At 49.1% G+C, this 26,385-nt stretch overlaps 2 protein-coding genes across 7 annotated transcripts in view; one reads left to right on the plus strand and one right to left on the minus strand.

Moving 5' to 3' along the window:
• Positions 1-12,663, minus strand: hcfc2 (host cell factor C2). 3 transcript variants are annotated; one of them, XM_088646110.1, is made up of 16 exons: positions 12,462-12,663; positions 10,510-10,658; positions 9,637-9,797; positions 9,218-9,426; positions 8,035-8,119; positions 7,410-7,516; positions 6,925-7,125; positions 5,947-6,129; positions 5,431-5,513; positions 4,845-4,929; positions 4,300-4,370; positions 4,075-4,191; positions 3,324-3,509; positions 2,690-2,972; positions 2,317-2,383; positions 1-983 (listed from the first exon to the last, which is right to left on the minus strand). In XM_088646110.1, exons 1-16 carry the CDS (start codon positions 12,661-12,663, stop codon positions 950-952), a joined length of 2,223 nt encoding a protein of 740 aa, XP_088502236.1. In that variant the 3' UTR covers positions 1-949. The 3 variants fall into 3 exon arrangements, with proteins under 3 accessions (XP_088502236.1, XP_088502238.1, XP_088502237.1); XM_088646112.1 differs by lacking the exon at positions 12,462-12,663 and adding an exon at positions 11,887-12,109; XM_088646111.1 differs by lacking the exons at positions 4,845-4,929; positions 5,431-5,513.
• glt8d2 (glycosyltransferase 8 domain containing 2) overlaps positions 12,593-26,385 on the plus strand; it is a 21,905-nt gene continuing 8,112 nt past the window's right edge. The window contains exons 1-4 of one of the 4 annotated variants that reach the window (XM_088646120.1): positions 12,593-12,731; positions 15,612-15,782; positions 16,227-17,059; positions 26,302-26,342. In XM_088646120.1, coding sequence (XP_088502246.1) covers positions 26,324-26,342 — 19 coding nt within the window. In that variant the 5' untranslated portion in view covers positions 12,593-12,731; positions 15,612-15,782; positions 16,227-17,059; positions 26,302-26,323. The remainder of the gene's footprint in view (positions 12,732-15,611; positions 15,783-16,226; positions 17,060-26,301; positions 26,343-26,385) is intronic. The other 3 variants (XM_088646118.1, XM_088646117.1, XM_088646119.1) reach the window with 3 other exon arrangements.

Consider the following 26,385-nt stretch of genomic DNA (forward strand, 5'->3'; position numbering starts at 1 on the left):
TTTTTAGCACTCATAAATTTAATATTAATAAACTAGTTGATAAAAACAGCAATGGTGCATTTTCTATAAAACATACTTGCATTTTGAAATCTTAAATATCACAATTTGTAATTACAAAATAAACTTCTGACGTAACACTTGAATTATAGATTTTGATCCGTCACTAATGACTTAATTTCATTATTGTTGACACGGTATGATTCTGATTTTTTAAGGCCAGTTCCGAAATCACCAATAATCCCAGCAGAACAGGTCTTATTTCACATCCCCTCTGGGCTCTCCCGTCCCGGGTTGGTCAGTGGAGCCCCAGGGTGCTCCTGAGGTGCTCTAGCACCCCGTTCCCCTGACAGCACAGAAGCCTGGCAGTCAGCACTACTGCGCCAGCACCCAGGGTTCAGCTCCATCTTGTGGTGCAGGTCTGGGTGGAGTTTGCATGTTCTCCATGGACCGTCCAGTGTCCTCCCACCTTCCCAATTTTAATCTGTCCCTCTCCAGTGTCTTCCTTCTGAGGTGGGGGCTGTATCCAGTGCCACCAGTATGGACCGCGCACGGCGGGTCCTCTTGATGTTCTGGAATGGAAGTGTTCTTCCACAGGGGGCTGTGGGCTCGAGCTCCCTCTGCCGGCACTCTGCTGTGTCTTGGAGACACATGCATCAGGGCTGCACCCAGGCCTAAGATGAACCAGCATCCTGACAGGCACGGGTACGAGCTCTCGCCGGTGTGGAAGGGTAAGGCATTGAATCCGTCTCGGTACAGCCCGGCTGGACTCTCACACGCTCGGGCCAGGAGAAAAGAAAGCGAACAAAGTGGTTTACATGATAAACTACAATCGTGATCCCGAACTGGTAAAAAATATATTTATGTATACAGAATATGTACAAAAACCAAATATAAAAAAATAAGTAGGAAAACTATTAGATTTACAACGTGCGTTTTCTCCCGTGCAGGCTCAGGTCTCTGTCTTTGTCTTCTCAGAACAAGCGCTACAAGAGAACAAGAATATCCGTTAGTGCCTGTTTTCCATTATTCCTCTCCCAAGAACAGATTGGTAAACGTATAACTGTCCAGAACTAGTCCTGCACACATCTAGCTGCTTCATATTATATTTTCTTTTTACAAATACAGAGAATCACAAAATAGAAAGCTTTACATTAATATATATATTTAAAACATTATATATGAACACATCTCATTAAGTTTAGACAAGGTAACAGTTACATAGCAACAATTTATCTTGTGCAGATGCATTTTTTCCCAGAGTCATTTTTCATCATTCATATTATATACTGGATCTAGTGCATATGCACACCTAACAGATCTGTGTGTTAATAAAAGGGTATGATGTAGTTCAGGTGTGGAGCTGCGTCAGCAGGCGTAGTCTGCAAAGGAACAACTAATAGGTTTATTCCATGCTAAAAAGAGAAGAGAGAAAACACAGCTTCTTCACACCCGAAGAAGGCTTCACAGCCGAAACGTTTTGTTTTCTTTCCTCTTTTCAGCATGGAATAAACCTATGACTTGTTCCTTTACTTGTTCCTTTACTTGTTCCTGGATAATAAACAGCAGGTTTGGCCATCATGTCCAATCACTGCAAGTGTATCAGTAACTTCTGTGCTGAGATCAGAACTGCTGTCAAGAGGGCAGGAACTTGAAGACATCTCAGTGACATTTACCACAATCCCCGCAGTGCCCTGCAGCTGCAACATTTCTGACCAGACTTTGTTAAACAGTTCAGTTTGGCTCTCATATGCACAAGTGCAACAAAATGTTTTTTTGCATGTGTGCTCCAATAAAATGATGCAGCTTTGCGTGCAGGTTTGATGCGATCAGTACTAGTGCAACAAAAATCACCCTCAAGTTCAGCCGTTTTAAAGACTTGGACAAATGCAAACAGTTTTCAAAATCCTCATTTGCATAATTAAAAAAAGTGATTACCACTTTTTCACAAAATATCAATTAAAAAGATTCTAACACCTTGAGCCAACTGTTCAGAAACAGCTCTGAGCATAGGAGAATGGATAAACACTTTTTAAACAAGATGGCAAAGTTTAGCACTTATAAAGAATATATAACTGCACTTTCAGATAATCACCTTCAATGCATGTGCCTGTAGTATTGCTCCTCAATGAGCAGAGTGGTTTTAAGTGAGAACAAATGAATCTGCTGTTTGAACACCTGCTCCAGTACAACAGAGCACAGCAGCACAGTTCAATACACCGGCTACAGCAGCTGTTCTCCCATGGTCCACCAGTTTATAGCTTGGGCCTGGTTTGCTCATCCAACATTAACCTGCTGAAACACAAGAATCAGACTAACCTGTCTGGCATCATCAGTCCATGTTTCTCACAGGTCTCAGGTTGTGGCACTTTCTGTTTATATGTATCTGCAAATATAGAAACATATTTCTTGAGAGGCGGTCAAAGTGAGGAAGTGACCTGGTTCTCCATGTGTCTGACAGTCCCTGCTGCCAGCAGCCGTTTCAGTAGTTCTGATCAGAGGGGCCAAGGCGACGCTGTGGAATTTGATCCGTGTGTGTAAAAAGGTGTAGCCGCGCCCGTCCCGACCCCCCTGCGCTCCTGTGAGGGGGCGAGCCCGTCCCCAAGGAGCAGTGGCAGCAGCACCCCTTCGGGGGGTGACCACGGGTATCGACTGAGCCCCGAGACCGACCCGTGCAGAGCGCGAGCCCTACCTTGCAGCCAGCGGATCTGCGTGGCCGGGCCGTAGCCCTGCTCGTTCTTGGCGGCGATGCGGAAGACCACGGCGGGCCGGGAGGTGCAGTCGATGTGCGCGTTGCTCAGGTGCGAGGAGGACACGGTGCAGAAGGTCTTGGTGCCGCGGTAGATCCTGATGAAGGCCAGCGGGCCGGGGCTGCTGGCGCGGGACTTCCGCACCGCCAGGTACATGGAGTACTCCAGGATCCGGCCGGACGGAGAGCTGGGCGGCTCCCAGGTGATGTGAACGGAATCTGCAGCCTGGGGGGGGGCAGCAAGGCACGGAGCGGTGTGACACCCCCAGAGCACCTTCGGGTCTCAACCCCCGACCGACACTAAAACCACAGGCTGGGAAACGAATGCTCCAGGAATGGGCACGACCACACATTCTCAAAGCGCTGTATTATTATAACTAGGTACGTCTGAAAACAATGAACTTCACCCTTAAAGTTAAAAAGAATCGATCCAGGAGACAACAGCAAAATCAACAATGATGCCAAGACCCAGAGCAAGGAGCTCCGGGAGCCTACAGCACGGAAACAGGCGGCGCTGCTGTGCGCAGCGAGTGGCGGGGGTGTGGAACAAGTGCCCCACTGCTGCTCGGAGACGCACCTTTGTGATCTTGACGGAGGAGGGGGCCCCAGGGAAGCCCGGCTGGCAGGTCTTGTATTCGCTGACAGGACTGTACCCCCCCTGGCCACAGCTGTTGATCCCTGCCACTCTGAACCTGTAGGTGGCGCCGGGGGTCAGCGGCTGCTGCTTCCGGTCCCCATAGTCCTGCACATCAGCTGGTTTAACCTGGATCCATTACATTAGCTAATCAATACTCGGTATTGAGTACAGATATCATACGGACATATCTAATCAATACTTGCTCTTTGAATGCTTTAAAAAAATACTTTTTCCAACAATACATCAATATACCATCCATTTAATTCTATAGCTGAACAAAGTTTGAAGTTCCAAATCCAAAATATACTTCGCATTAGCAACAACTAAGCACACATATCTCTATCCATTATGAACAACCCAGACTGACTACTCCCTCCTCAGTCCTGCCAGGTCAGGCTCTGAATACCGAGTTCAGAGCTGGGAGGACGGACAGGACAGAGTAAAGACCTTAGCTGGTGGAGCAGTGAACCGCACGTGCCTACAGATATTACCAGAGGATTAGGGATTTTCAAACTGCACTCAGGATGGGTACAATTAAACAGTTAAACACATGCCCACTGGTCATCTAGGACAATTCCACTCTGAACCCGTCGTCAGTGGTGGATACAGTGCTGGATTATTAACAGCTTTTTTTAAAACCACTGTCTTCCAGCACAAACCAATGTGGCTGTACTAAGGAAATGCCACTTACTGGCCCCTGGGCGCCCCCTGGTGGCGGCAGGTAGTAGTGCGTCACCTCTGAGAAGAGCGTTTTGAAAATTCCCACATCGTACCACTGGGGAGGGTCTGCCCTTTCTTCTGCGGGCTCCTGCGGCGAGAGAGATCAGGACCGCTGTAAAAATCCAGCGGCTCAGAGAGGAAGAGCACAGAAAACAGCACCGCCGGCAGCAGGCAGGCAAACAGCAGCTCAGCTCACCATGTCTGCGGCGCCGTTGGCAGTAGGCAAGGGGGACGCTGGGGCTGGGGAAGACTCTCGCTCTGGAAGAACTGCAAGAATGTTTGTCATTAACCAGCAGCAACACAAGAAAGTCACCCGTCATCCGCAGTCTCGCACGGTTGTTACTACTTCATTTTGATGACGCTTTTATTCGAAGCGGCCCCGCTAGCCGGGCAGAGTGACGATGCACTCCCAGCGGGACGGCGGCAGTGTCCCACCCAGGACCCGCGCTCTGCTCCCGGAGAACACCCCGGCACCCTGCCCTCGCCGACGGCCGTCACAGCGAGCTGTCTAACCGCGCGGCGCACACACACACCGCCCTTCTACCGCCCACCCCTCACCGGACCTCAGACTCGGCACGGCGCCGCAGGACCAGCCCCTAACGAGCTCCGACTCCCGCCGAGGATGCCTCCCCCGGTCTCCCCAGCGTCTCCCCGCGGGCCGTGGGGCAGCCAGCAGCTCGCCGGGCACGGCCGCGTGAACTCACGAGCACGGCGCCCTGGAACAACGGAGCGACCGCTTACAGATGGCGGCGGGCAGCCGGGTGCCAGCGGGCCTGTTGTCGTCCGTCCGGTGCGCCAGGTGGGCTCCCTCCGGAGGGGCGGCCTCCTGGAATTCACAGAGAGCGGCGTCACTCCGGCGGGGCTCTGCCACAGCTTGGCTACTCAGCAGAGGGCGACGAAGACCCCCGACGAGGGCTGGGCGGATCTGGAATAAGCTACCCGGCCCTACAGACATAGCAACGCGCTACTCATCACCGAGGCTGAATGCCCCCTCGTCGGTCACCTCTGTTAGGCTCTTGAATTAAACACACCGAAGAAAGACTGAAAGGACAGCCCACTGCCCCCTGAGTAAGACTGAAGACTCCACTAATCCCCCCAGCAGAGCAGGAAGACGTGAAAGGCTCACGTCTTCGACCAGGACACTGCAGGAACACGCGGCTGACCAGGCCTGCTGCGGGCTCCAGCCTCAGAGCTGGGTTCTCCAGCACCTGAGGGAACCCTTTACTGGTTCCATGGCAGCGATTCCAGGAGCTGGCCTGCAGCCCCTCCTGGACCAGAGCCAGCTCCCGTGTCAAAACCCGCCGCCCCATGGGGGCATGAGACTCACCAGGCGCGCGCGAGGACTCGCGTCTCCCAGGGGCCTCTCGCCGGGGGCCCGGCCGCTGCCTGAGTCCGGGGCGGCCGGCGGTCCTGCACAACCCGAGCAGAAACCCCAACGTCAGACCTGCAGCCAGTCACACACCCCCTGTGCCGCGCCGCCGAGAACGAAACCCCCCGAGCTCCCGCTGCTCGAGACCCAGCTGGTCCCGGATGACACGCGGACACGTTTATTCCCCAGACCCACAGGGGATTTTCTGTCTGGCAGTCAATGATTTCAGACCAAAGTCAAAGGCGGTTTGCGTTTCGTTTTACCTTATGTTTCAGATAAAAGTGCGAGCGCTCGAGAAGTATCGAACCGCTCTGCTTCTCTAAAGAAGTGACTCCAGGGCGGTGCATTTAAAACTGAGGGCGGGAAAGCCGTCCGCATGCAAAGCACTGTGGGAGCCTGGAACGAGACCGACGCCCAGCTGTGCTGTAGCCAGCCGCCTCCAGTCTGTGAGCACACGGACGCTCGCGCACTCACCTGAAGGGGGCGCCTCGGACGAAGGCTGCTGCTGCTTTGGGCCGGGGGAGGGGGCCGGTCCCGCGCAAAGAGGCTGCAGCTGGAGCAGGTAGGCCTCTGCCGCAGGGAGGGGCCGCCAGGCCACGTGCAGCGTGTTGATGGTGGCCTTCACCAGCAGCACCGCCGACGGGGTGGAGGGCTTCTCTGCGGGCAGACGGGACAGGGGGCCGTTTGCGAAAGAAATCACACGCGATGCATCACCCCCTCCCTGCTCCCGCACTGCTGAACGTCAACATCAGCCGGCGACGACACCCCTGAACCGAAGCAAGAGGCAGGCGTTTCCCCCTCCTGCTCGCTGGGCTGGCAGCAGCGGATGATCCAGGACTGTCTCGAGAGCTCCTGCACAAAGACGGACTCTCCATCTATCTTGAGTGAGAACTGTACACACGTTTGCACAGTGCAAAGCAATGCTCTGAGCGTTAACAACATGTGTGTGCGTGTGACAAATCCCGCAGCTGTGTTGTTAAAGACGGCCCATCAGGAAAATATTGAATCAGCACTCCTCCTCGCAGACAATTTCTTAACAATACATGATTAGACAGGCGGAAGAAACAATTGTATGAGATCCTTTCCATATTCTTAATACTGCATACCAACTTCTTCCCTCCCACTTGTAGATCTCACAGACACACATATTAACTTGTTCCCAGCAATTAATACAATTCAACAGCAAGGGTAAACGCAACTGGATCAGTACTGACTGTGTTTGTAACTAACTACGTTGTGACTCTGTTGTAAAGAATTATGAATGTAAGGTTTTGTGATGTATTCAATGTGTGACAGTGTAAGTTCTCCCCTTGGGGACACAGTTCAATCCTGAGGTCTACCCGCTACATGCAACCACGAGGAGCAGATGGGCTGCCGGTCACCTCTCTGCTGCGACATTATGCTGAACGGCTCCAGACCCTCGAGACCCCCCAGCTGGCCGGCATGGCTCACCCGTCTCCAGGTACCACAGGTCCTTGCAGCACACCTGGGAGTTCCAGGCCTTCCGGTAGCCGTCCCGGCCGCTCCAGATGTAGAGGCGCGAGCCGATGGTGGCGGCGCAGTGCCCTGCCCTGGGCCTGGGGCCGCTGCCAGCTCCTTTCCCCTCCTCCTGGCCGTCTTCGTTGGACACCAGGCAGCTCCAGGTCATGGAGTCTGCGGGGAGAGTGCCGGCTCACATCAGAGGGGTCTGGGCTAGGTACCGGGCATCGCTGGGAGAGCGCACCCCTGGGCCCGCTCGCGAGCGCCCTTCTGAGAGCAGAGCGCGCTTACACAGGTCACTCAGGAACACCGCTATCAGACCCAGGGTTCGAGACGCTATATTCTGCGCCAAGGCACTACTGCTTTCACAATTCACAAGACAAAAAAGTTCATTGAAAACGGGGAAAATACCTCTTCGTTTAAAGTCTAGCAAACGACCCCCTCCGTGACATACTGACCGAGGTTCAGGGCGGACATGGAGTTGGTGCACGTCCACTCGGCGCCCAGCGAGCTCGGCTTGTCTTCGCTCCTCAGAACCGGGATCCAGCCCCCGAACACAAACATTCTGCAAGCAGGGGAGTTAAGACGCATCAGCTCTGGGGAGCAAGGCCTGGCTGGGATTGCCAAGGGCAAACACAACCGACGGTGCATCAGGCCGAGCTGCATCACGCGTGCTTTAATGTCGCCTTAAAAGCTGCTTGAAGTAACGGCTCAGTAAGAGCTACAGTACACCAGCACAACAATTTACAAAGATGGGTTCACTGCTGAAGCTCTCGGCCAAAACGAAACCTGAGCTGCTATTAATTAGGTAACACAATTTGTAGCTTTGACCAATGTGCATAGTGCTGGCTTCCCTGAAGACTCAGAGCAGCTTTTTACGTCACTTGGCACTCTCAGCGGCAGCTCCACACCTCTGGGTAATAACGGAAGAGAAAGACGCACACAGCTGCCTCTGTCGGCTCGCTGACACTTTCTCACGAGCACCCGCGGCCGAGAGAGGGCTGGGGGCTCTGGCCAAACGCGCGTCTCAGCCCATTGCCGATTCGGAGAGCAGGAGACAGGTCCTCTGCGAGCGAGGCTCACCTGTTTCCTACGACGTTGGCGGAGTGGAGGCTCCTGGGGGCCGGGGCAGGCCCGTGGGTGTCCGGCTGAGACCAGGTCATGGTTTCTGGGGAACGCAAGATCACAGCAGCCAGAGAACATGAGCGCTCTTCCGCAGACAGTCACCAGCTCCCGATAAGCACACACGCACAGGCACACCCAGCCAAACTGCATGCGAAAAAAGAAAAGAAGCTGACAGTCTCTGCGTGGTAGACACTTAAACATGATTTCTTTCCGCAAATGTTAATGCGCAACTAAAGATTCATTCTTTCAGATTATTCGGAGAGAAATATCTCTGGTGACAGCAATGGCTGTTCGAAAGCTGTTGTGGATAAGAGCTGAGTGTCTGGCCAGGTTCAGTCATGAAGACTGACTCTCCTCCTCCAATGACATGACATCCTCCAAGTCTGAGTCTTCGACAGGCCAGGAATGGCTGCTTTGGGCCTGGGAGATAATTAAGATCTGAAGACTCGAAATGGAAATTTGGAAAATGTCCCTTATTCTTCTTTATACAGACATTGCACTCCAGGGTCTGTTTAGCATACAGAGACTCAGTGGGCTGGGTCTTAATTCTGATAGGCTGGGCACAGGAATTCTCACTTTCGTGGAAATATTTGTGAAAAATTAGATGTCTGCATCGTCTCCTTCATGAGTTTCTTTAACAGATGTTTGTGTCTTTAAAGCTGCAGCCTGATCTTTAACTCTGAAGCCACAGAGTTACCAGGGGCCCTGGACATCCCCAGTGCACACGTGCACACACACACACGTGTATACAGTAGCAGTATCTGTGGGAAGCGCACACACACACACGTGTATACAGCAGCAGTATCTGTTGAAAGCGCACACAGACGTGTATACAGCAGCAGTATCTGTGGAAAGCGCACACAGACGTGTATACAGCAGCAGTATCTGTGGAAAGCGCACACAGACGTGTATACAGTAGCAGTATCTGTGGAAAGCGCACACACACACGTGTATACAGCAGCAGTATCTGAGGATAGCGCACACACACACGTGTATACAGCAGCAGTATCTGGGGAAAGTGCACACACACACGTGTATAAAGCAGCAGTATCTGAGGAAAGCACACACACACACGTGTATACAGCAGCAGTATCTGTGGGAAGCGCACGCATGAGCGAATGCGTCCATACGGACAGCTCACCCAAGTCCAGCTGCCAGAGGTCTCCCAGCCGGCAGCCCCTCATGCCCCCGAAGATGTAGAGTCTGGGGGGGGCGCTGCTCTTAGTGTTGTACACCACCGCGGTGTGGGACTCCCGCGCCGACGGCGCCGCGCCCCGAGTCTCCGGGACGCTCCAGCCCTTGACCCCGGACACGGCCTGCAGCTCCAGCTCGAAGAAGTCATTCAGGTACCTGGCGAACACGAGCGTCACAACTCTCTCCAGCGTCTGCGAGCACCAGACCACCCCCCCCCCCCGCAAGAGTCCTCAATCACAGACGCACAATCACTCAGAGCAGCTGCACGTCGCAGCCCGCCAACACAGACGCACAACGCTCCACGCCGCCCCCCTGCGCCCGCGCTGCAGAGCGGAAGGCAGCCAAGCCCCAGTGTGCGGGCCCCACCTGGGGACGTTGCTGTTGGGGTCCTCGCTGTCGTTGGCCAAGCCCCCGAACAGGTAGCACTTGTTTCCGAAGAGGGTGAAGCTGTGGCCGAGCCGGGGGCACGGGGGCGCCGCGTTCCTGGGAGGCCGGGGCTTCAGCTTCTTCCAGAGCCACCTGCTCGCCTGAGAGGACAGTGGGAGCACTCACTGAGCGTGCACACCGGACACCCCCACACTGGACACCCCACACTGGACACCCCCAGAGAGCCCAGACTCGCCAGACACCCCCAGGGAGCCCAGACTCGCCAGACACCCCCACACTAGACACCCCCAGAGAACCCAGACACGCTGGACACCCCCACACTGGACACCCCCAGAGAGCCCAGACTCGCCAGACACCCCCAGGGAGCCCAGACTCGCCAGACACCCCCAGGGAGCCCAGACTCGCCAGACACCCCCACACTAGACACCCCCAGAGAACCCAGACACGCTGGACACCCCCACACTAGACACCCCCAGAGCGCACGCGCACACACACACACTCCAGGCACCCCCAGAGACCACACACGCACACGCCAGTGCCCCATGTGATCAGGAACACGCTGAGCCTCTCCGCTGATCTCCAGTCCGAACCCTTTACCTCACTGCTCCTCTTCCGGCCGCGGCTGCACGTGTGAAGAGCGTGCGTTCACTGCGCGCGACAAGGGCGAGGACGGCAGAGTCGACCCAAGAACGCGGTGGCCGTTCTCCGCGCAGCCGCGCTACCAGGTGACAGCGGCGCCCTTTCAGACTGAGGATCTGGCCTCACACGAAACACTCCGAAATCAAGGCTCGTGTGGGGGAGGGAGAGCACGTCACCGGGAGGCCCGGAGAGGTGCTGGGACGGGGGACTCACCTGCAGCTCGTAGAGGCTGTTGCTGTACTTGCCGAACTCCACCATCCCCCCGAACACCAGGATGCGGGTGCCCTCGCAGACAAAGCCATGGGCGGCGCAGCCGGGGGGGATGTCTCCACGCACTGCTGGCAGGAACCACTGCTTGGACACTGAGAGCAGGACAGAGACCACAGGGGCTCAGGGACACCCCTCAGCTACAGGGGACCCCTCTTCTCCTGCCCTGCAGGGAAACCCCTCAGCAACAGGGGACCCCTCCTCTCCTGCCCTGCAGGGACACCCCTCAGCTACAGCAGACCCCTCCTCTCCTGCCCTGCAGGGACACCCCTCAGCAACAGGGGACCCCTCCTCTCCTGCCCTGCAGGGACACCCCTCAGCTACAGGGGACCCCTCCTCTCCTGCCCTGCAGGGACACCCCTCAGCTACAGGGGACCCCTCCTCTCCTGCCCTGCAGGGACACCCCTCAGCTACAGGGGACCCCTCCTCTCCTGCCCTGCAGGGACACCCCTCAGCTACAGGAGACCCCTCCTCTCCTGCCCTGCAGGGACACCCCTCAGCTACAGGGGACCCCTCCTCTCCTGCCTTGCAGGGACACCCCTCCTGTCCTGCTGGGGACCCCTCAGCTACAGGGACACCCCTCCTGTCCTGCTGGGGACCCCTATTATTTAATTCAGTTGCCTAATGGAACTTCACATTTTATACTCTGCTATATCTTTCTGCTTAAAGGACTGTAAGGCACAATATAACCAGTGCATTTTAATTAATGAAGATAGTTATGATACATCAGAACATGAAATAATGTCTTCTAAATTGCATCTGAGCTGTAACACTTTAAAAAGACTTAAAACTTCTGATCTCAGAACAGGACCTGACGATTGTCAGCGGTTTTTGCCAAGTGGCTTACTGCAGAATGCTCCGAGATGGGAACACTTAAAACGCGCTCCCTCACTGTATGAAAACAACCATAAAAGACCTCAAGCCTTCGCTGTGCTCAACATCTAGTGCCCAGACAGCAAACTGGGTCATCAGAAGGACAGGAAATAACCCTGTTGTGCTCAACGAAGACTTTCCAGGATTCGGGAATTGCACTATTCTACCAAACAGTTTAGTAATCTAGTATTTATTTTCAAAAACGATTTAAACTTCCGGAGAAATGTCTTTTTTATCGACATTATCCACCGTAATCCTGGTACAAATCTTTACAAAACAGTGACTATTCATTCCGCTGTGAGTTGAGGTTCACAGCGTGGGGGCGTTTCTATACGTGCAGAACAGTGAACAGTGAGGAGCTTCCATTCAGGCACGAAATGCTCAACAAAAGCGTTTAGATTAATACTATGTTCTCCACAGAAACGGACATTTTACAGGCACACGGATTACATGAATGTGCAGAATGAGCCGGGCAACGACCAGGCCCAGGAGTCTCTGCTCGCGCTACACTGTTGGCACCCCTGATGAATGAAACGCCGCCATCGAGATTAAGAGTTTTTGTTCCGAAATTCGCATAATGCAGTAAAACAAGCAAATGAATCGCTGTGCTAAGACTGCGAGAGCGAATGTGTAACTCAATTTAAAGACGGGTATTTCTTCTGGGAATAAAACAAAAAGTCTTATCTACAGACAGTCGAGCGGCGGCGACGACGTGCTGCTAAAAGTCTTATTTATGAAGCTGGTGAATTAAAAACAAACAACTATCGCACGCAAACTTTCAGGCAGGACCACCTGAAAACCCCAAAGCGCCCCTGGACCACAGCGGGACGCAGGCGAGCCCGTGTAAACAAAGACACATGTTGCCACCGCCCCGCGCACACATTGGGTGGTGCACGCGCGCACACGCGCCAGGTCCGCCGTGCACGACCCGCTCTGCCCCGCGAGCCCCTCCAGCCCCGCGCGGCGGCCGGCCCGTGCCCCCCGGCTGCGGCGGTTCCGGCGGGCGCGAGCTGCCCAGCCCGTACCGGTGTTGTAGACGTGCAGCTCCTCGGCGATGCCCTCGTTCCCGCCCCCGAACACGATGAGCAGCTCCCGGATGGCCACGGCCCGGTGGCCGTGCCGGGACCGTGGGACGGGACCGCTGAAGGACTGGACCTTCCTCCAGAGTGGACCTTGCGAAGCCATCGTCCCGCCGCTCTCCCTCTCCGCCGGGGGACGGGGGGACATCGGCGGCGCCTGGGTCCGCCCCGATCCCACATTGCAACTGGGCCTACGTCACCGCGATCGATTCTATGGTAGGGCTCGCTCGTCCCCCTCTGCTCCGAGCGCTCTGCCCGCCGCTGCTGTTGCTCTCACATGGGAGCAGGACAGCAGCCGGGGGGTCGGCGGATTCCGGCTCCTTCCTCCGCGGAGTGGAGCAGCTTTAGCGCCGGGCGTTGCGAGCGCGGGTCCGTGAGGAGCTCGCCGGCTTCCCCGGCGCTCCGTGCCCCCGCATCGAGGGTAAAATGCGCTGTGCGCGGTCGTGGCTGCGCTCGGTGTCTAGGGGGTCTGGGAGAGTCGTCTGGTTTATTTATTTTGCCCCCTTTATAGCCGGTACGTTCCTGTTCAGTGGAAGTGAACCGTTCACGCGTGGCGCTCTCGGAGAGACGGGTTAGGCACATACTGCCGCACAGTTGTGTTCAATCACACTGCGGACGCGTCTGTCACAAGTACGCTGGTAAGACACAGAGGCCAGTCCGCCCATCCAGCTCGTATTTATAGCTAAAAGATCCCATCCAGACATCTCTTGAAAGAAACCAGGGTCTCGTCTTCAATAGTATGGCTGGCGAGCTTGTTCCACACTCCCACAACCCTTTGTGTAAAGAAGTACTCCCAGGTTCCCGTTTTTTAAAGCAAAAGCATTTCCACGAAGTTCCAGCTTGTGCCCTTTTTCCCCCTGACGATGTCCATTGGGTTGACTTTCTTTATCCACTTCCATTTTTTAAATACTTGATTCAGAAGCACTCCAAGTCTACTCTGTTCAAGATAAATGTATTCAGGCCCAGATTTATTAAGTGAAAACGACTGCAAAAAGCTCACTCAATAAGAACATTCAGTATAGGCACACTTGTTTCCCAAGGACATATTGACTAAAGCAGATAATTCATTTCCCCCTCAACAAGTGTACGAATTACACTGTAATACCTAGTGGTGGAGAGTTACAGGACATCGCACATACCAGACTGCAGATTTGAGTCAACCCTGTGTGCCCACATGCCCCCAGGTGAAAACTGAAACAAACTGACATGAAAGTGGATGTTTGTGTACAAGTGCTTGCACACAAGTGTGTTATGAGGTCTTAATTATTCAGCTGGGGGACAGGAAAATGAGATATCTGGGTTAAAGGGTCTGCATTCCGGGAGTCTGGGGCTGTACGTCGGCCTCTGAGATGCACTGTTTGGTATATAGTGCAGCGTTTAATGTTGTACAGTTTTGTGTTTTGTTATTTCATTGTTAATAAATGTTTGTCCAAGTCTGTTATTTTATTGCTCTGTTGCTACAGCTGTGTCAGTGAATATAAAGAACTTACGTTCTTTATACGTTCCTACAATACAGGTTTGGGTACATATATTAAATTGTAACCTACCAATCGGGCATTTTTGACATTCACATTTTACATAAGCACTATATTTTTCTAACTCTCCAAATTTGTAACAGCACTGAAATAATAAGGTTATTTAAGGTTAATAATAATGAGCGCCGCCGCGCGTGTTGATCCATCAGCACACGCTCTACCGTGCAGCGAGCAGCGCTATTTAAACCATCCAGACCCGCTTCCCGCTGCTCGGTGTTGAGTTTACTCCCTGAGAGCTCTACCTGGCGATTCCTAAACCTTGTGTCACTCTGGATTTTGTACTACCCCTTCTCCCTTCGACCACAATCTCGCCTCTCAACTTGGATTGTTTGCCTCCGGTGTCTGTCCTGGATCTCGACCTTCCTTACCCCCATTGACCACGATCTCGCCTCTCGATTCGGATTGTTTGTTGCCGTGTCTACTGGCTACTCCTGCGGCTGCACAGGATCCATATCTCCTCATTAGGGTATCCTAACAGTGACTGTGCACACTGCTAGTCTTTGACTTTCACACTAGACTTCCTGATAACCAACGCTGTGGTTGAACGATGATAAACAACAAAAACAGTGTACTTACAGTATATCATGTCTGTACAATATAGTGTCAGTGCATCATCTTCAACAAAAAGGATTTTCTCATTACCCTAAAAATAATGGGGTTAATTTGTTCCACTAATAAGTGATGTTTCTTCTGATGCTTACTATTCCTTGAGTCAACAAACAACAAGGTTCTCTACAATAGCACACATGATAGCAACAAAAGTAAAAGCAGGGTAAAACGGCCTTTTTGTCCAGTACATTGTGGGACTGGTGTAGAGCTGCAGTTTGGCGTAACTTGTCAAGGGTTTGACAAAGGATGAATATCTTCACTGCAAACGTAGTTTTAGAATATGTTAATTACAAAGGCACATCTGAGATCCAACTATGGGAGAAAAAGTCTCTTCACACAAATGGCTTCCCTCTTACTCTATATACAGTACCCTTGTGAGTAACAGCTTTTGTGTTTCCTTGTAAAGATTGAAGCTTTAAGTTAGGAAAAGCATATATTTGGAAAGAATGTGTATTTTAACACCATCACAAAATGAATATTTCTGAATTCTAGACATGCAAATACTTAGTACTTCTTAGATTTAATTACTACACAGTCACAGAGCTAGTGGCCTGCTTTTAAAACAAGATGGAAAATAATCTCTGCACCGACCTGATTTTTGTTTTTAATAGAGAAGGGACTTTAAATATAAGAACGAGACCAAACACTATATGACCTTTTCCAGATTTCAGTTGCTCGTTGATGAAGAGAGCAACGTCCTGGAAAACAGCAGGGCAGATAGGTTTGGAAATGGGCTCAAGACCTGGGCGCAGGACTCGGGTAGCAGCTCCTGGTTTAGCTCCCAGCCCAGTCACACAGGCAGCATCAACAGCGGAGAGAAAGGAGAGAAACTCGAACCTGTGAACGCAGGAGAGGGAGCAGTTGTCGTGACGACGGATGGTATGTGCCGTGTTTGGTTATTATAACTACGTATTTCTAGGTAAAAGACTCATGAATGTGTTGAATTGCTCAGGGGCAGAGGGACACCAGACGTGTTCGCTGGCTGAAGGGTTTTGCTGATAGTGCAGAAGACGACGGAGGGATTACTGCAGCCTCTCAGGCAGACCAGGACGGGGAGATACTCTGCCGATGAGGTGCACAGCCCTGTAGGTCAGGACTGTCCAGTCCTGGTCCTGGAGCTGAGGTAAGTCTGTGGGTTTTCAATTCAGGTCCGAACTCAACAAACTCATACAGCCGCGATACCAGTTCAGCTAGACCAACCAACATCTTCTCTCGGCTCTGTTTGTGATCGGTTTGGTTTTTCATTCCATCTAAAGTCTGGGCGAACCAACAACGTGGTTAAGAAGCTCAGCTGCACAGCTCCAGTACTCAGGCTGTTCAACAAAACCCGTGTTTTACAGCTGTCATGAAGTTTTGATAGATTACTTGTCTCCTTGTCTCTGGGTGCCTGGCTGAGGGAGCAGACTGTTGCACTGTTGTCCTCTTATATACTGTATGATACCTTAGGCTGGCACAGGGGTCAGCATTGGGGCCTCACAGAGCTGTGAGCCAGGGACACCTCCTGCCCTTGCTGGTGGGTTAATTGTTTTCTGGCGTGAGTTTGTGTGTTTTGCCGTCTGCTCTGCAGGGTCCTGGGTCCCGCCCAGGCTGTACCTCTCCTGCGACATTGGTTGGGATAAGCAGTTCTGGAAGGTGATGTGAGATTAAATGCCATAGCCCTCAAGGACCACGGCTGTCAGTTCCGAGTTACATTTCTTCAACGTAATGAAGCGACTCAAAGCTCTCTTCGCACGTCGCACATGTAAGGGGGATCAGTCAGACCTGCGGGCTGCGGCTGTCCGGGACCCCGGCGGTCCGCCGCTCACCGCACACACCCCTCCCGCGCTTTCGGAGCCGTGACAACATGCGGGTAAAGGCATCTCTTCAGCACAGATGTTTGTCTTATGTTTGCAGCTGTTCATCCGAGCGCGCCCCTGATTCTCGCCGCTCTGTCAAAACAGAGCCGGGCTGCATGTCGGTTTGCGAGCCCTGCGCCAGCTCTCTGACTTGCTGGGCTCTGCAGGCTGCTAGGTTAGTCATATATCCAGTTCGCTGAAAGCCCAGGGGTTGTGCAAAAGACTGGAGACATCTGGAAAGAACTTCCTGCGAGCTATCTTTTCTCCAGACCGAGAGGAGCTCCGACGTGCGACTTTTCGGCACCCTCATCAAGAGCTCTCTGCACAGGACCTCTCACATGGCAGCGCGGAACCAATTGCGCTTTCATGGTTTTGGGATGTTTTGATGTACACTGGGTGCCGACAGAACAATTGTTGACTTCATCTTAAACGTAACCCTTGGTATGTGACGTGTTTTCTGATTTTTCTTGCATGAGCCGATCTGCCTTTGCGCTGTGGAATGCAGAATTGTTACCCGAGAACAGGAAGACACACCGAGACACAGCTGGTACAGAACTCGTGTTCCGTAAGATTTAGTTTTTTTCAGAACTGAGGGAAAAATGTTGCAAGCTTTGCCCCCAAAAAAGTGTAATGTATGATTATGCTATAGATGAGTAACATTTACGATTGATTTACTGGATGTCCTGGAAAGTGTTGTTTGATGTGGTTAGGTTGGAAAAAACGATTGTCGTCACATTCTTAGGAGAAGTTTGAGTCTCCTACATTTTATACAGTATGAACGTCCTGGTAAAGTTTCCTGCCAACTCGATTAATTCAAATGCTTCTTTCTTGCTTACAAACCTTCGAAATATTTATCTAAAAATATATTAACTGTATAGCTCTAATTACCACTTACGTAGCAACGCTCCTTCAGCTGTGATTCTGACTTCTTCCCCCTGGGCTCTGAACATTGCAAAAGCCCTCTCTGGCGACCATTGATACACTGACCCGTATGAATCACATTTGTGCTTCAAAAAATATCAAACAGTCCTGAAGCAAACGGGTTTTGCTTCTAATATAATGATGCATCTTCCTCGTTTGGCGTGATCGAGCTCATTCAAGATCATTTATCTAGAAAACATAAACATCCGTGCCGCTGATGTGGATGAAGTAGTTTCTGAAAACTTATGTGCTGGGAAAGGTTGGCTCAGTTTTTCTGATCAACCGCATGTAGGGAAGGAAAAAAACCCAACGGAATAATAGGAGGAGCACCTGGAGATGTAATGAAATTTGGGGTATTCACATCAAGAGAATGCAAGGGACTACATTTACAAGCGAAGATCGAATGTATAATATTGTGTACAGTATCGTTCACCACTTCATAAAAAGGCTGTCACTCTGATAGGGAGGTCGGGGAGTGAGCCGGTCTCTTCAATCCCAAGAACAAGATTAGAAATCGATCTGAAGACTTTAGAATAGAACATGTATTACCCACGCAGGCGCTGTGAAGCTCAGAGCCAAGAGCACAGGCACACGGAGGTCTGAAAAGAGGAGGCAGCTTTCCACAGGGGCTCCCATTGTGTCAAAGTCCTCAGCAGTTGCTGAAAGGGTTCGAGAGCAGGGGTATTCATATTGCAGAAAGGGGCTCCGAAGGATTGAACGAACGACTGGATGAGATTGCGGGACTGTGAGAGTGTGATTAGGTAGCAGCTCTCGCTGTGAGGAAGGGGGGTGGAACAACGCTCTTGTCATTCACTTTTCTGATGATCGTGGTGAGCCTGACAGCCGTCGGCCGTGCTCGGGGAAATGACAGGGACGAGAGAGGTTCGGGTCAGAGATCAGGGCCTTTCAGGAGCCCCGCTTTGGAGAAGTCTTCCACTGACCCTGGAGCGCAGGGCCTGGGTCCTCAGAAGAGGGGCATCCCAGGACCTCCTCCTTGCACGAGTGGGGCTGTAGGCAACCCCTTGCTTGCTGTGTATGTAATTCAGTCTGAAATGTTTTGGGACAGCAGGTGGTTTAATGGGATGGAACATGAACATGGGAATCACCTTTGACTTCATGGAGAGCAATGTGTTCCAGACTCCCACAACTCTTGGTGTAAAGAGGTGCCCAACCTTCGTTTCCATGCTTCATCTTAATTCCCATTTCTTTCTCCTGGTCCTTGTTTTTCTGTTGATTTTGAAGAAGTGTGTAGGGTTGACGTTTGTGTATGCCTTCGAGGATTTCAGTACAGTTCTTTTTGGCACAATTGCAAACAGTATTCTGAATGTGATCTTATTAGTGCATTGCACAATTTTAATGCAACATCTCTTTCTTACAATTCTGCACTTTTAGCTACATATCCTGACAATCTGTTTAGCTATTTATTGCTCCAACATTATCTTGAGTAAAATCAAATTCCTTCATTAACATCAAGGTCTTTTTTTTAAGTAGCCTCTAGATCAGAATTTCTAATTTTATATTTATTGTTCATCTTTCTGCTGTGTAACACCCTGAACTTATCATATTAAATGTCATCTGCCAGGTGTTTGCCCAGTCTTGAATATTATCTAGATCTTTTTCTTTGCAGCTCCCACAATGTTAGCTAATGCTTACAGTACGTATCTTGGTATATGTAAGTGTAAAGTGTAAACTAGACTAGTTTACTCACTGTGTCAGAAGATAGATCATTGATATACATCAGGAAGAGCAGTGGTCTTAGTACTGATCTCTGTGGTACTGCATTAATTACAGCACTGCTAAAGTTCCTAATTGACATTCATCTGTAATTATTATTCTGTACTCTCTGTTTCAAATCCATTAGACAAATGCATGCATTAGCATGAGTGCCTAAGACCTTCAATTTAAGAATTAATCACTTACGTGGAATTTTATCAAACATCCTTCAAAAACCTACATGTGCTTTTGATGTGGGGACATCAGTACATCCATATACTGCTGTTTGTTCAAATAATTCGAGGAAGTTAGCTAAGACCTCTTACGATTTTTTTCTAAATTCATGCTGACTGTTCCTTAGAATCTTATTGCTATACAGGTAATCTAGTTTTATTCTAATTAACTTTAATATTCTTATAGGCAATATAATTAGACATACAGTGCCTTGCGAAAGTATTCGGCCCCCTTGAACTTTTCAACCTTTTGCCACATTTCAGGCTTCAAACATAAAGATATAAATTTTTTATTTTATGTGAAGAATCACCAACAAGTGGGACACAATTGTGAAGTGGAACGAAATCTATTGGATTTTTGAAACTTTTTTAACTAATAAAAAAATGAAAAGTGGGGCGTGCAAAATTATTCGGCCCCTTTACTTTCAGTGCAGCAAACTCACTCCAGAAGTTCAGCGAGGATCTCTGAATGATCCAATGTTGTCCTAAATGACTGATGGTGATAAATAGAATCCACCTGTGTGTAATCAAGTCTCTGTATAAATGCACCTGCTCTGTGATAGTCTCAAGGTTCTGTTGAAAGCGCAGAGAGCATCATGAAGACCAAGGAACACACCAGGCAGGTCCGTAATACTGTTGTGGAGAAGTTTAAAGCCGGATTTGGATACAAAAAGATTTCCCAAGCTTCAAACATCCCAAGGAGCACTGTGCAAGCGATCATCTTGAAATGGAAGGAGTATCAGACCACTGCAAATCTACCAAGACCTGGCCGTCCCTCTAAACTTTCAGCTCAGACAAGGAGAAGACTGATCAGAGATGCAGCCAAGAGGCCCATGATCACTCTGGATGAACTGCAGAGAACTACAGCTGAGGTGGGAGAGTCTGTCCATAGGACAACAATCAGTCTTACACTGCACAAATCTGGCCTTTATGGAAGAGTGGCAAGAAGAAAGCCATTTCTCAAAGATATCCATAAAAAGTCTCGTCTAAAGTTTGCCACAAGCCACCTGGGAGACACCCCAAACATGTGGAAGAAGGTGCTCTGGTCAGATGAAACCAAAATCGAACTTTTTGGCCACAATGCAAAACGATATGTTTGGCGTAAAAGCAACACAGCTCATCACCCTCAACACACCATCCCCACTGTCAAACATGGTGGTGGCAGCATCATGGTTTGGGCCTGCTTTTCTCCAGCAGGGACAGGGAAGATGGTTAAAATTGAGGGGAAGATGGATGCAGCCAAATACAGGACCATTCTGGATGAAAACCTGTTGGAGTCTGCAAAAGACCTGAAACTGGGACGGAGATTTATCTTCCAACAAGACAATGATCCCAAACATACAGCAAAATCTACAAAGGAATGGTTCACAAATAAACGTATCCAGGTGTTTGAATGGCCAAGTCAAAGTCCAGACCTGAATCCAATCGAGAATCTGTGGAAAGAGCTGAAAACTGCTGTTCACAAATGCTCTCCATCCAACCTCACTGAGCTCGAGCTGTTTTGCAAGGAAGAATGGGCAAGAATTTCAGTCTCTCGATGTGCAAAACTGATAGAGACATACCCCAAGCGACTTGCAGCTGTAATCGCAGCAAAAGGTGGCTCTACAAAGTATTAACGCAAGGGGGCCGAATAATTTTGCACGCCCCACTTTTCATTTTTTTATTAGTTAAAAAAGTTTCAAAAATCCAATAGATTTCGTTCCACTTCACAATTGTGTCCCACTTGTTGGTGATTCTTCACATAAAATAAAAAATTTATATCTTTATGTTTGAAGCCTGAAATGTGGCAAAAGGTTGAAAAGTTCAAGGGGGCCGAATACTTTCGCAAGGCACTGTATGTTGTGGTTTTGTCTTCCATTTTTGGGTGTTAATGGTCTATAGCTGAAATCTCTGATTTCCTTTGTAATAGAATTCTGTCTGGCCTGAAGATTTGTTGAAGTGCTTCAGTAATCTGTAACAGTTCTGACTCTTGTCTTTTTTTACGTTTAACACTGACTCTGACTGTACCGTTAAGTAACTTAATCCTGCCTCAGACTGGGAAACATGTTGTGAATTTCTTTCTTGGTGAACATCTTAGTGAAATGTTCATTAAATACATCCGCTATATCCTTCTCTTTGTCTAAATGTTTATTTATCTTTATTTCCAGGACACTTCTTTTATTTGCAGTTTTACTACTGGTAAAACATGATTATATATCTTAGCCTACATGGCAATATTCTTTTCTCACACTCTATAATATCTCTATGAACCTCTGCTTGCTGTTTAATCTATTGCTTCTCTTTAACCTTTTTTTCTATTTTAAATGAGTTTCTGTGAGACTTTATAGAGTGCTTTTTTCTGCTTTGATTGTTCATATTGAGTCATTAGACAGTTTGGCCCCTGCTTTCAGGCCTCTGATTTACTAGGAATATCTAGAGACTGTTTCCATCGATTCCCTGCTGGTCCCTTACACATGCTGATTCATCCTGCTCCCCTTCAGCACTGCTCTGTCTGCAGGTCCACTTTCCTCACGTTGTAACCCTTTGTCCTGAATTCTGCCTATACAGTTTGAAAATGTACCCCATAGCCTACAGTAAATAATGTACGATTGTTTGAAAAGACAAGATCAGTACCCTCTGCTAGGAGCTCTGACAAACTGAGTTAGCCATGTATGCCATTTCAGTTTCAACTGCTGGTATCCCGGATGGTCCCTCCCAGTAAAGTCTTTCATGATGACCACTTCTTCCCTTTTGCATAAATTCCTGATTATTTTGCATTACAATCTGAATTTGGTGGTCCGTGGCACCCTTCTAGCATTGAACTCTTTGAATGATGAATGTTGTATTTAAAGGTCTGACAGGATATGGATTCTGAGCCTGTTGATGCCTCAAGGTTATGTTCTTACACTTGAAAGCCTATATATAGTGTACACTGTATATTGTATAATTAATTAATTATAATTGCTTACACTTATATAGCGCTTTTCTGGACACTCCAATCAAAGCGCTTTTCAGGTAATGGGGATCCCCTCCACCATCACCAATGTGCAGCCCCACCTGGATGATGCGACGGCAGCCATAGTGCGCCAGAACGCTCCCCACACATCGGCTATCAGTGGGGAGGAGAGCAGAGTAATGTAGCCAATTATAGATGGGTATTATTAGGTTAGATTGGTAAAGGCCAATGGGAATTTTGGCCAGGATGCCGGGGTTACACCCCTACTCTTTTTGAGAAACCCCCTGGGATTTTTAATGACCACAGAGAGTCAGGACCTCCATATTACATCTCATCCGAAGGACAGCGCCTGTTTACAGTATAGTGTCCCTGTAACTGGGGCATTAGGACCCACATGAACCACAGGACGAGCGCCCCCTGCTGGACCCACTAATACCTCTTCCAGCAGCAGCCTTAGTTTTTCCCAGGAGGTCTCCCATCCAGGTACTGACCAGGCTCACACCTGCTGAGCTTCAGTGGGCTGCCAGTTATGAGCTGCAGGGTGATATGGCTGCTGGTATATAATGTATACAGTGTATATACTGTATAGTGTATATATATATCTATTCTGATCTACACTATATATTGTATATATCCAGTGTATATACTGTATATATCTATTCTGATCTACAGTGCTACTCCTCTGTCAACGTCCCTCTGTCACTGGAACACTCTGAAGAAAAGGGCTTTAAAAATATTGTGCTCTTTGCAATGTAAAGAATGGTAGTGTGGTGAGTACACCTGGCATGGAATGGAGCTGGGAGAGCGCTGGTGATTGGCTATTAATCGCTCACAAACCGCACAACAGCATTTCCCAGTGGAACAGACAGAGGGCAAAATGGAAAGTTACACTTTGAGAGGGTAGTGTTATGTTTGAAGTGGATTCCATATAGTTGTGTTTAAACTGTGTGTAAAACATACAAAGCAGTTAACTTTCAAAACAGAAGTCTGTCTTGTTCACGACAAACTAGAGTCCGAGTTGAGGCCTTCACATTTTGAGTGATTGCTGGACAGTGACCTCAAGAGTCTCCTTACGGTCAGACAGAAGCTGTTCTTCCTAAAAGCTCAGCACACGAAATGAAAATTTCACTGAAGGGCAGAGAGTTCTAAAAGAGGAATTCAAGCTTCAGTATGCTGCTATGTCTTAACTGCTCTTGTCCTGTATTAAGATAAATCAAGCTTCGCTTGAAGTTTCTTGGTTATCCTGCAGGTTTGCGAATAATAAATCTCTCAATGTGTTTTGAATGAGACACAAACTGTATATGTTTAAAAATGTAGTAGGGTTTCCAGTGTTTGAAAAACTCTCTGTCCATGTCCCATGTCCCAGAGACAGACACTCACTAGGCAGGTTTCTCTTCTTGGCTGTTTCACCAAGGGGCATGCAGAATATAGAATTATTTAGGTGCATTCAACATGTACTATATAGTCTATTTGGAAGAAGAACAAATGTATGGGATTGCACTTTTTTCAACTGTTAAAAGGTTGACCAATGTGCAGGTGAGAGTGTGAGTGTGGCAGCCACTGTGCTCAAGGGTAAGTCATCCTGGAGAACCATACCTCCCGTGATTGACATTTAAAACACGTGTGGATTCCAAACCTAGAAAACACAGCCCACTGTCATAAAAAGAGCCTGTTTTACAAGCTTCTGGCGAGCAAAAAACATTATCGCATAATTTATATTGGCATGTAGTCATCTTGGACAGCTGAATCCTCAGAAAAGCCTTTTAGGAAGACACATCAATAAATTACGGAGAGTCTGTTAGGTGCATTAGCTGCTGTTCTGATGCATGCGCCTGTTCTCAGGACAGCTGGGCCTCCAATGTGTTTCTGAAGCACTGAAGAGAAGGACTACAGTGCATCTGCATGAGCAACGCTGCTCTCCGCAGACCAGCCTAGCCGTGACGTGATGTGCAAGATTAGGGGCTCTACCTATACTTCCCAGATTCCTCTGTTTCTTCTCTTATTTCTTAATGGAGTACAAGCATCTGCTGTCGCGTCCAGGAGAGCTGTGTCCGACAGGCTGCTGGGCTCAGTGCTGGGAGCTGGGAGATGACATTCCGAAGGGAATGAGGTTCCAGTCGGGAAGAGCCTCTTGCACGCATGAGCCCGGAGCACAATGACAGCACATTGACCAGTCCGGGTGCTGTTTTTCACCTCTTTCTTAACAAGTGCACAGTATATACAGCACGAGCACGGATGACACATACTGTTTGTCAGCTCGTGTCACAGGAGCAGCGATAAGATTGTTTTGGCGCTGAGTTTCCCTGAATTCAGTTTCTCTAAATGAGAGTGTCTGCTTATCGTCATGTAAACCAAGATTTTCTCATAATATTCACAAAAAGCTTCTTCTGCTCACCTTCACTCTACTGAAATGCCAAACAGATGGGGCTCACCTCTACTCACATTTTTTTGTCCATTGTTTACAGTTTAAATTAGGAGATTCAAAATCTATTGCTGCAGAATTTCAGAAACTGTAGCAAATACAAACGTCAAGCACTGGAAGGCAGTTAAAAGAGAAACAAGTTCTTTTAGCCTTTAGGATTGTCAGATCATTCCTTATTCAGATCCTGTGCTCCGTTTGTCTTTAACTGTTTCCAGTTGAGAGAAACTGTAGCAGAGCTGAGTGGAGACAGAGAATGAGGTCTGATTGATTTTCAGTCCAAGTATGTCACAACGCCAGCTCAGAAACAGCTTTCACTCTGACTCCTACTTTGTCCACTTCATATAGAGAGAATAAACCACAGAATCAAACGGATTTCCACACCCACATAGGCCTCAGAGATCATGAGCGAAATCCTAATTGACATTATGATAGAAGAATACTAGTCTGTAAGTTATACTTTGCGTTTCAGTTAACTGTACAGTATATATAACTTAAGCTTATCATAAGCACTTTTTTGGAAATGGTGGGTTGAAATGTGAAGACGAGACGGTCACAGAACTGTATCACTGTTGTCACTGTTGCAGTTGTGGGATTGTTGATAGTTTTTGTCGTCTCTGAAGGTGTGATTTGCCGTTGTGGGTGGGGATGGGGGGGTGGGGGGAGGGAGGTTTTGTTTCTTTCTTGTTTTTAATGAATGTGTTTTTTTTTTTTGGGGGGGGGATAAAAATATGTTATTAAGAATATATTATCATAGGGGGCAGCATGCTGGAACAGTGGAGCTTGAATGTTCTCCCGTGTTCGTGTGGGCTTCCTTTGGGTGCCCCGGTTTCCTCCCACAGTCCAAAGGTGTGCTGGTACGTTAACTGGCTTCTGGGGAAATCTGCCTTGGGGTACGATTGTGTCTATTTACCCCACTTGTGCCCCCTTCCTTGCCATTTGGAAATTGATGTATGTTTATCTGAGTCAGCGGTGATATAGGTTTTGACAGCCTGGATAATAATCTGGAGGTTTTAAAACACATCACTGTCTCAAGACAGTGCTGGGAGCCTCTGCTTACAAAGGATTTGAGATTTGTGATAATTAGTGGTGATGATTGGTGATGAGGTGTGGTGATGATCTTTGATTCTAGTTGTTCCGATAATTGTTCCCATTGCTGTACATGTAACTGAAGTTAACTCCCTGGACTAGAATTAGCTGGTTTTGCTTTCTCACCCTTTTTGTCAGTGGGGAATTCTCCAGGCCCCGATGACTGATTATGATCTCTGATTCTGATTGGTGATGTGATGCACAGAGAACTGGATTTGATCTGGTCTGGTCTGGCTGCAGGGTCTTAATGAACACAGACGGCGAGCTCAGTAATACAAAAGCACAAGGAAGGTTACAAATGAGAGCGAGCCAGTCAACACAACACCTAGTTTGGTTATTAAAAGCTAATTGATCCCAGGATCTCATTCAGCCATTTTTTTAAATAAGCCAATGTATCAATTTCACCTGCACAGCTAGGCAGCTTGTTCCAGACTCCTTCTGGTTACCCTCATTGATGCAGACAGTTTTCTTTCTAATATTTGATTTTTCTTTTTCAGGCTGTACACTGAAGAGGAAGAAATGCCTCTTTTGAGAAAGGGTGAGTTACTTTTCATATGAAACCCGGCTGGTACTGAGTAATT

Source organism: Lepisosteus platostomus, chromosome 9 (assembly GCF_059453375.1).
Source record: "Lepisosteus platostomus isolate fLepPlt1 chromosome 9, fLepPlt1.hap1, whole genome shotgun sequence".
NCBI classification, from domain to species: Eukaryota; Metazoa; Chordata; class Actinopteri; order Semionotiformes; family Lepisosteidae; genus Lepisosteus; species Lepisosteus platostomus.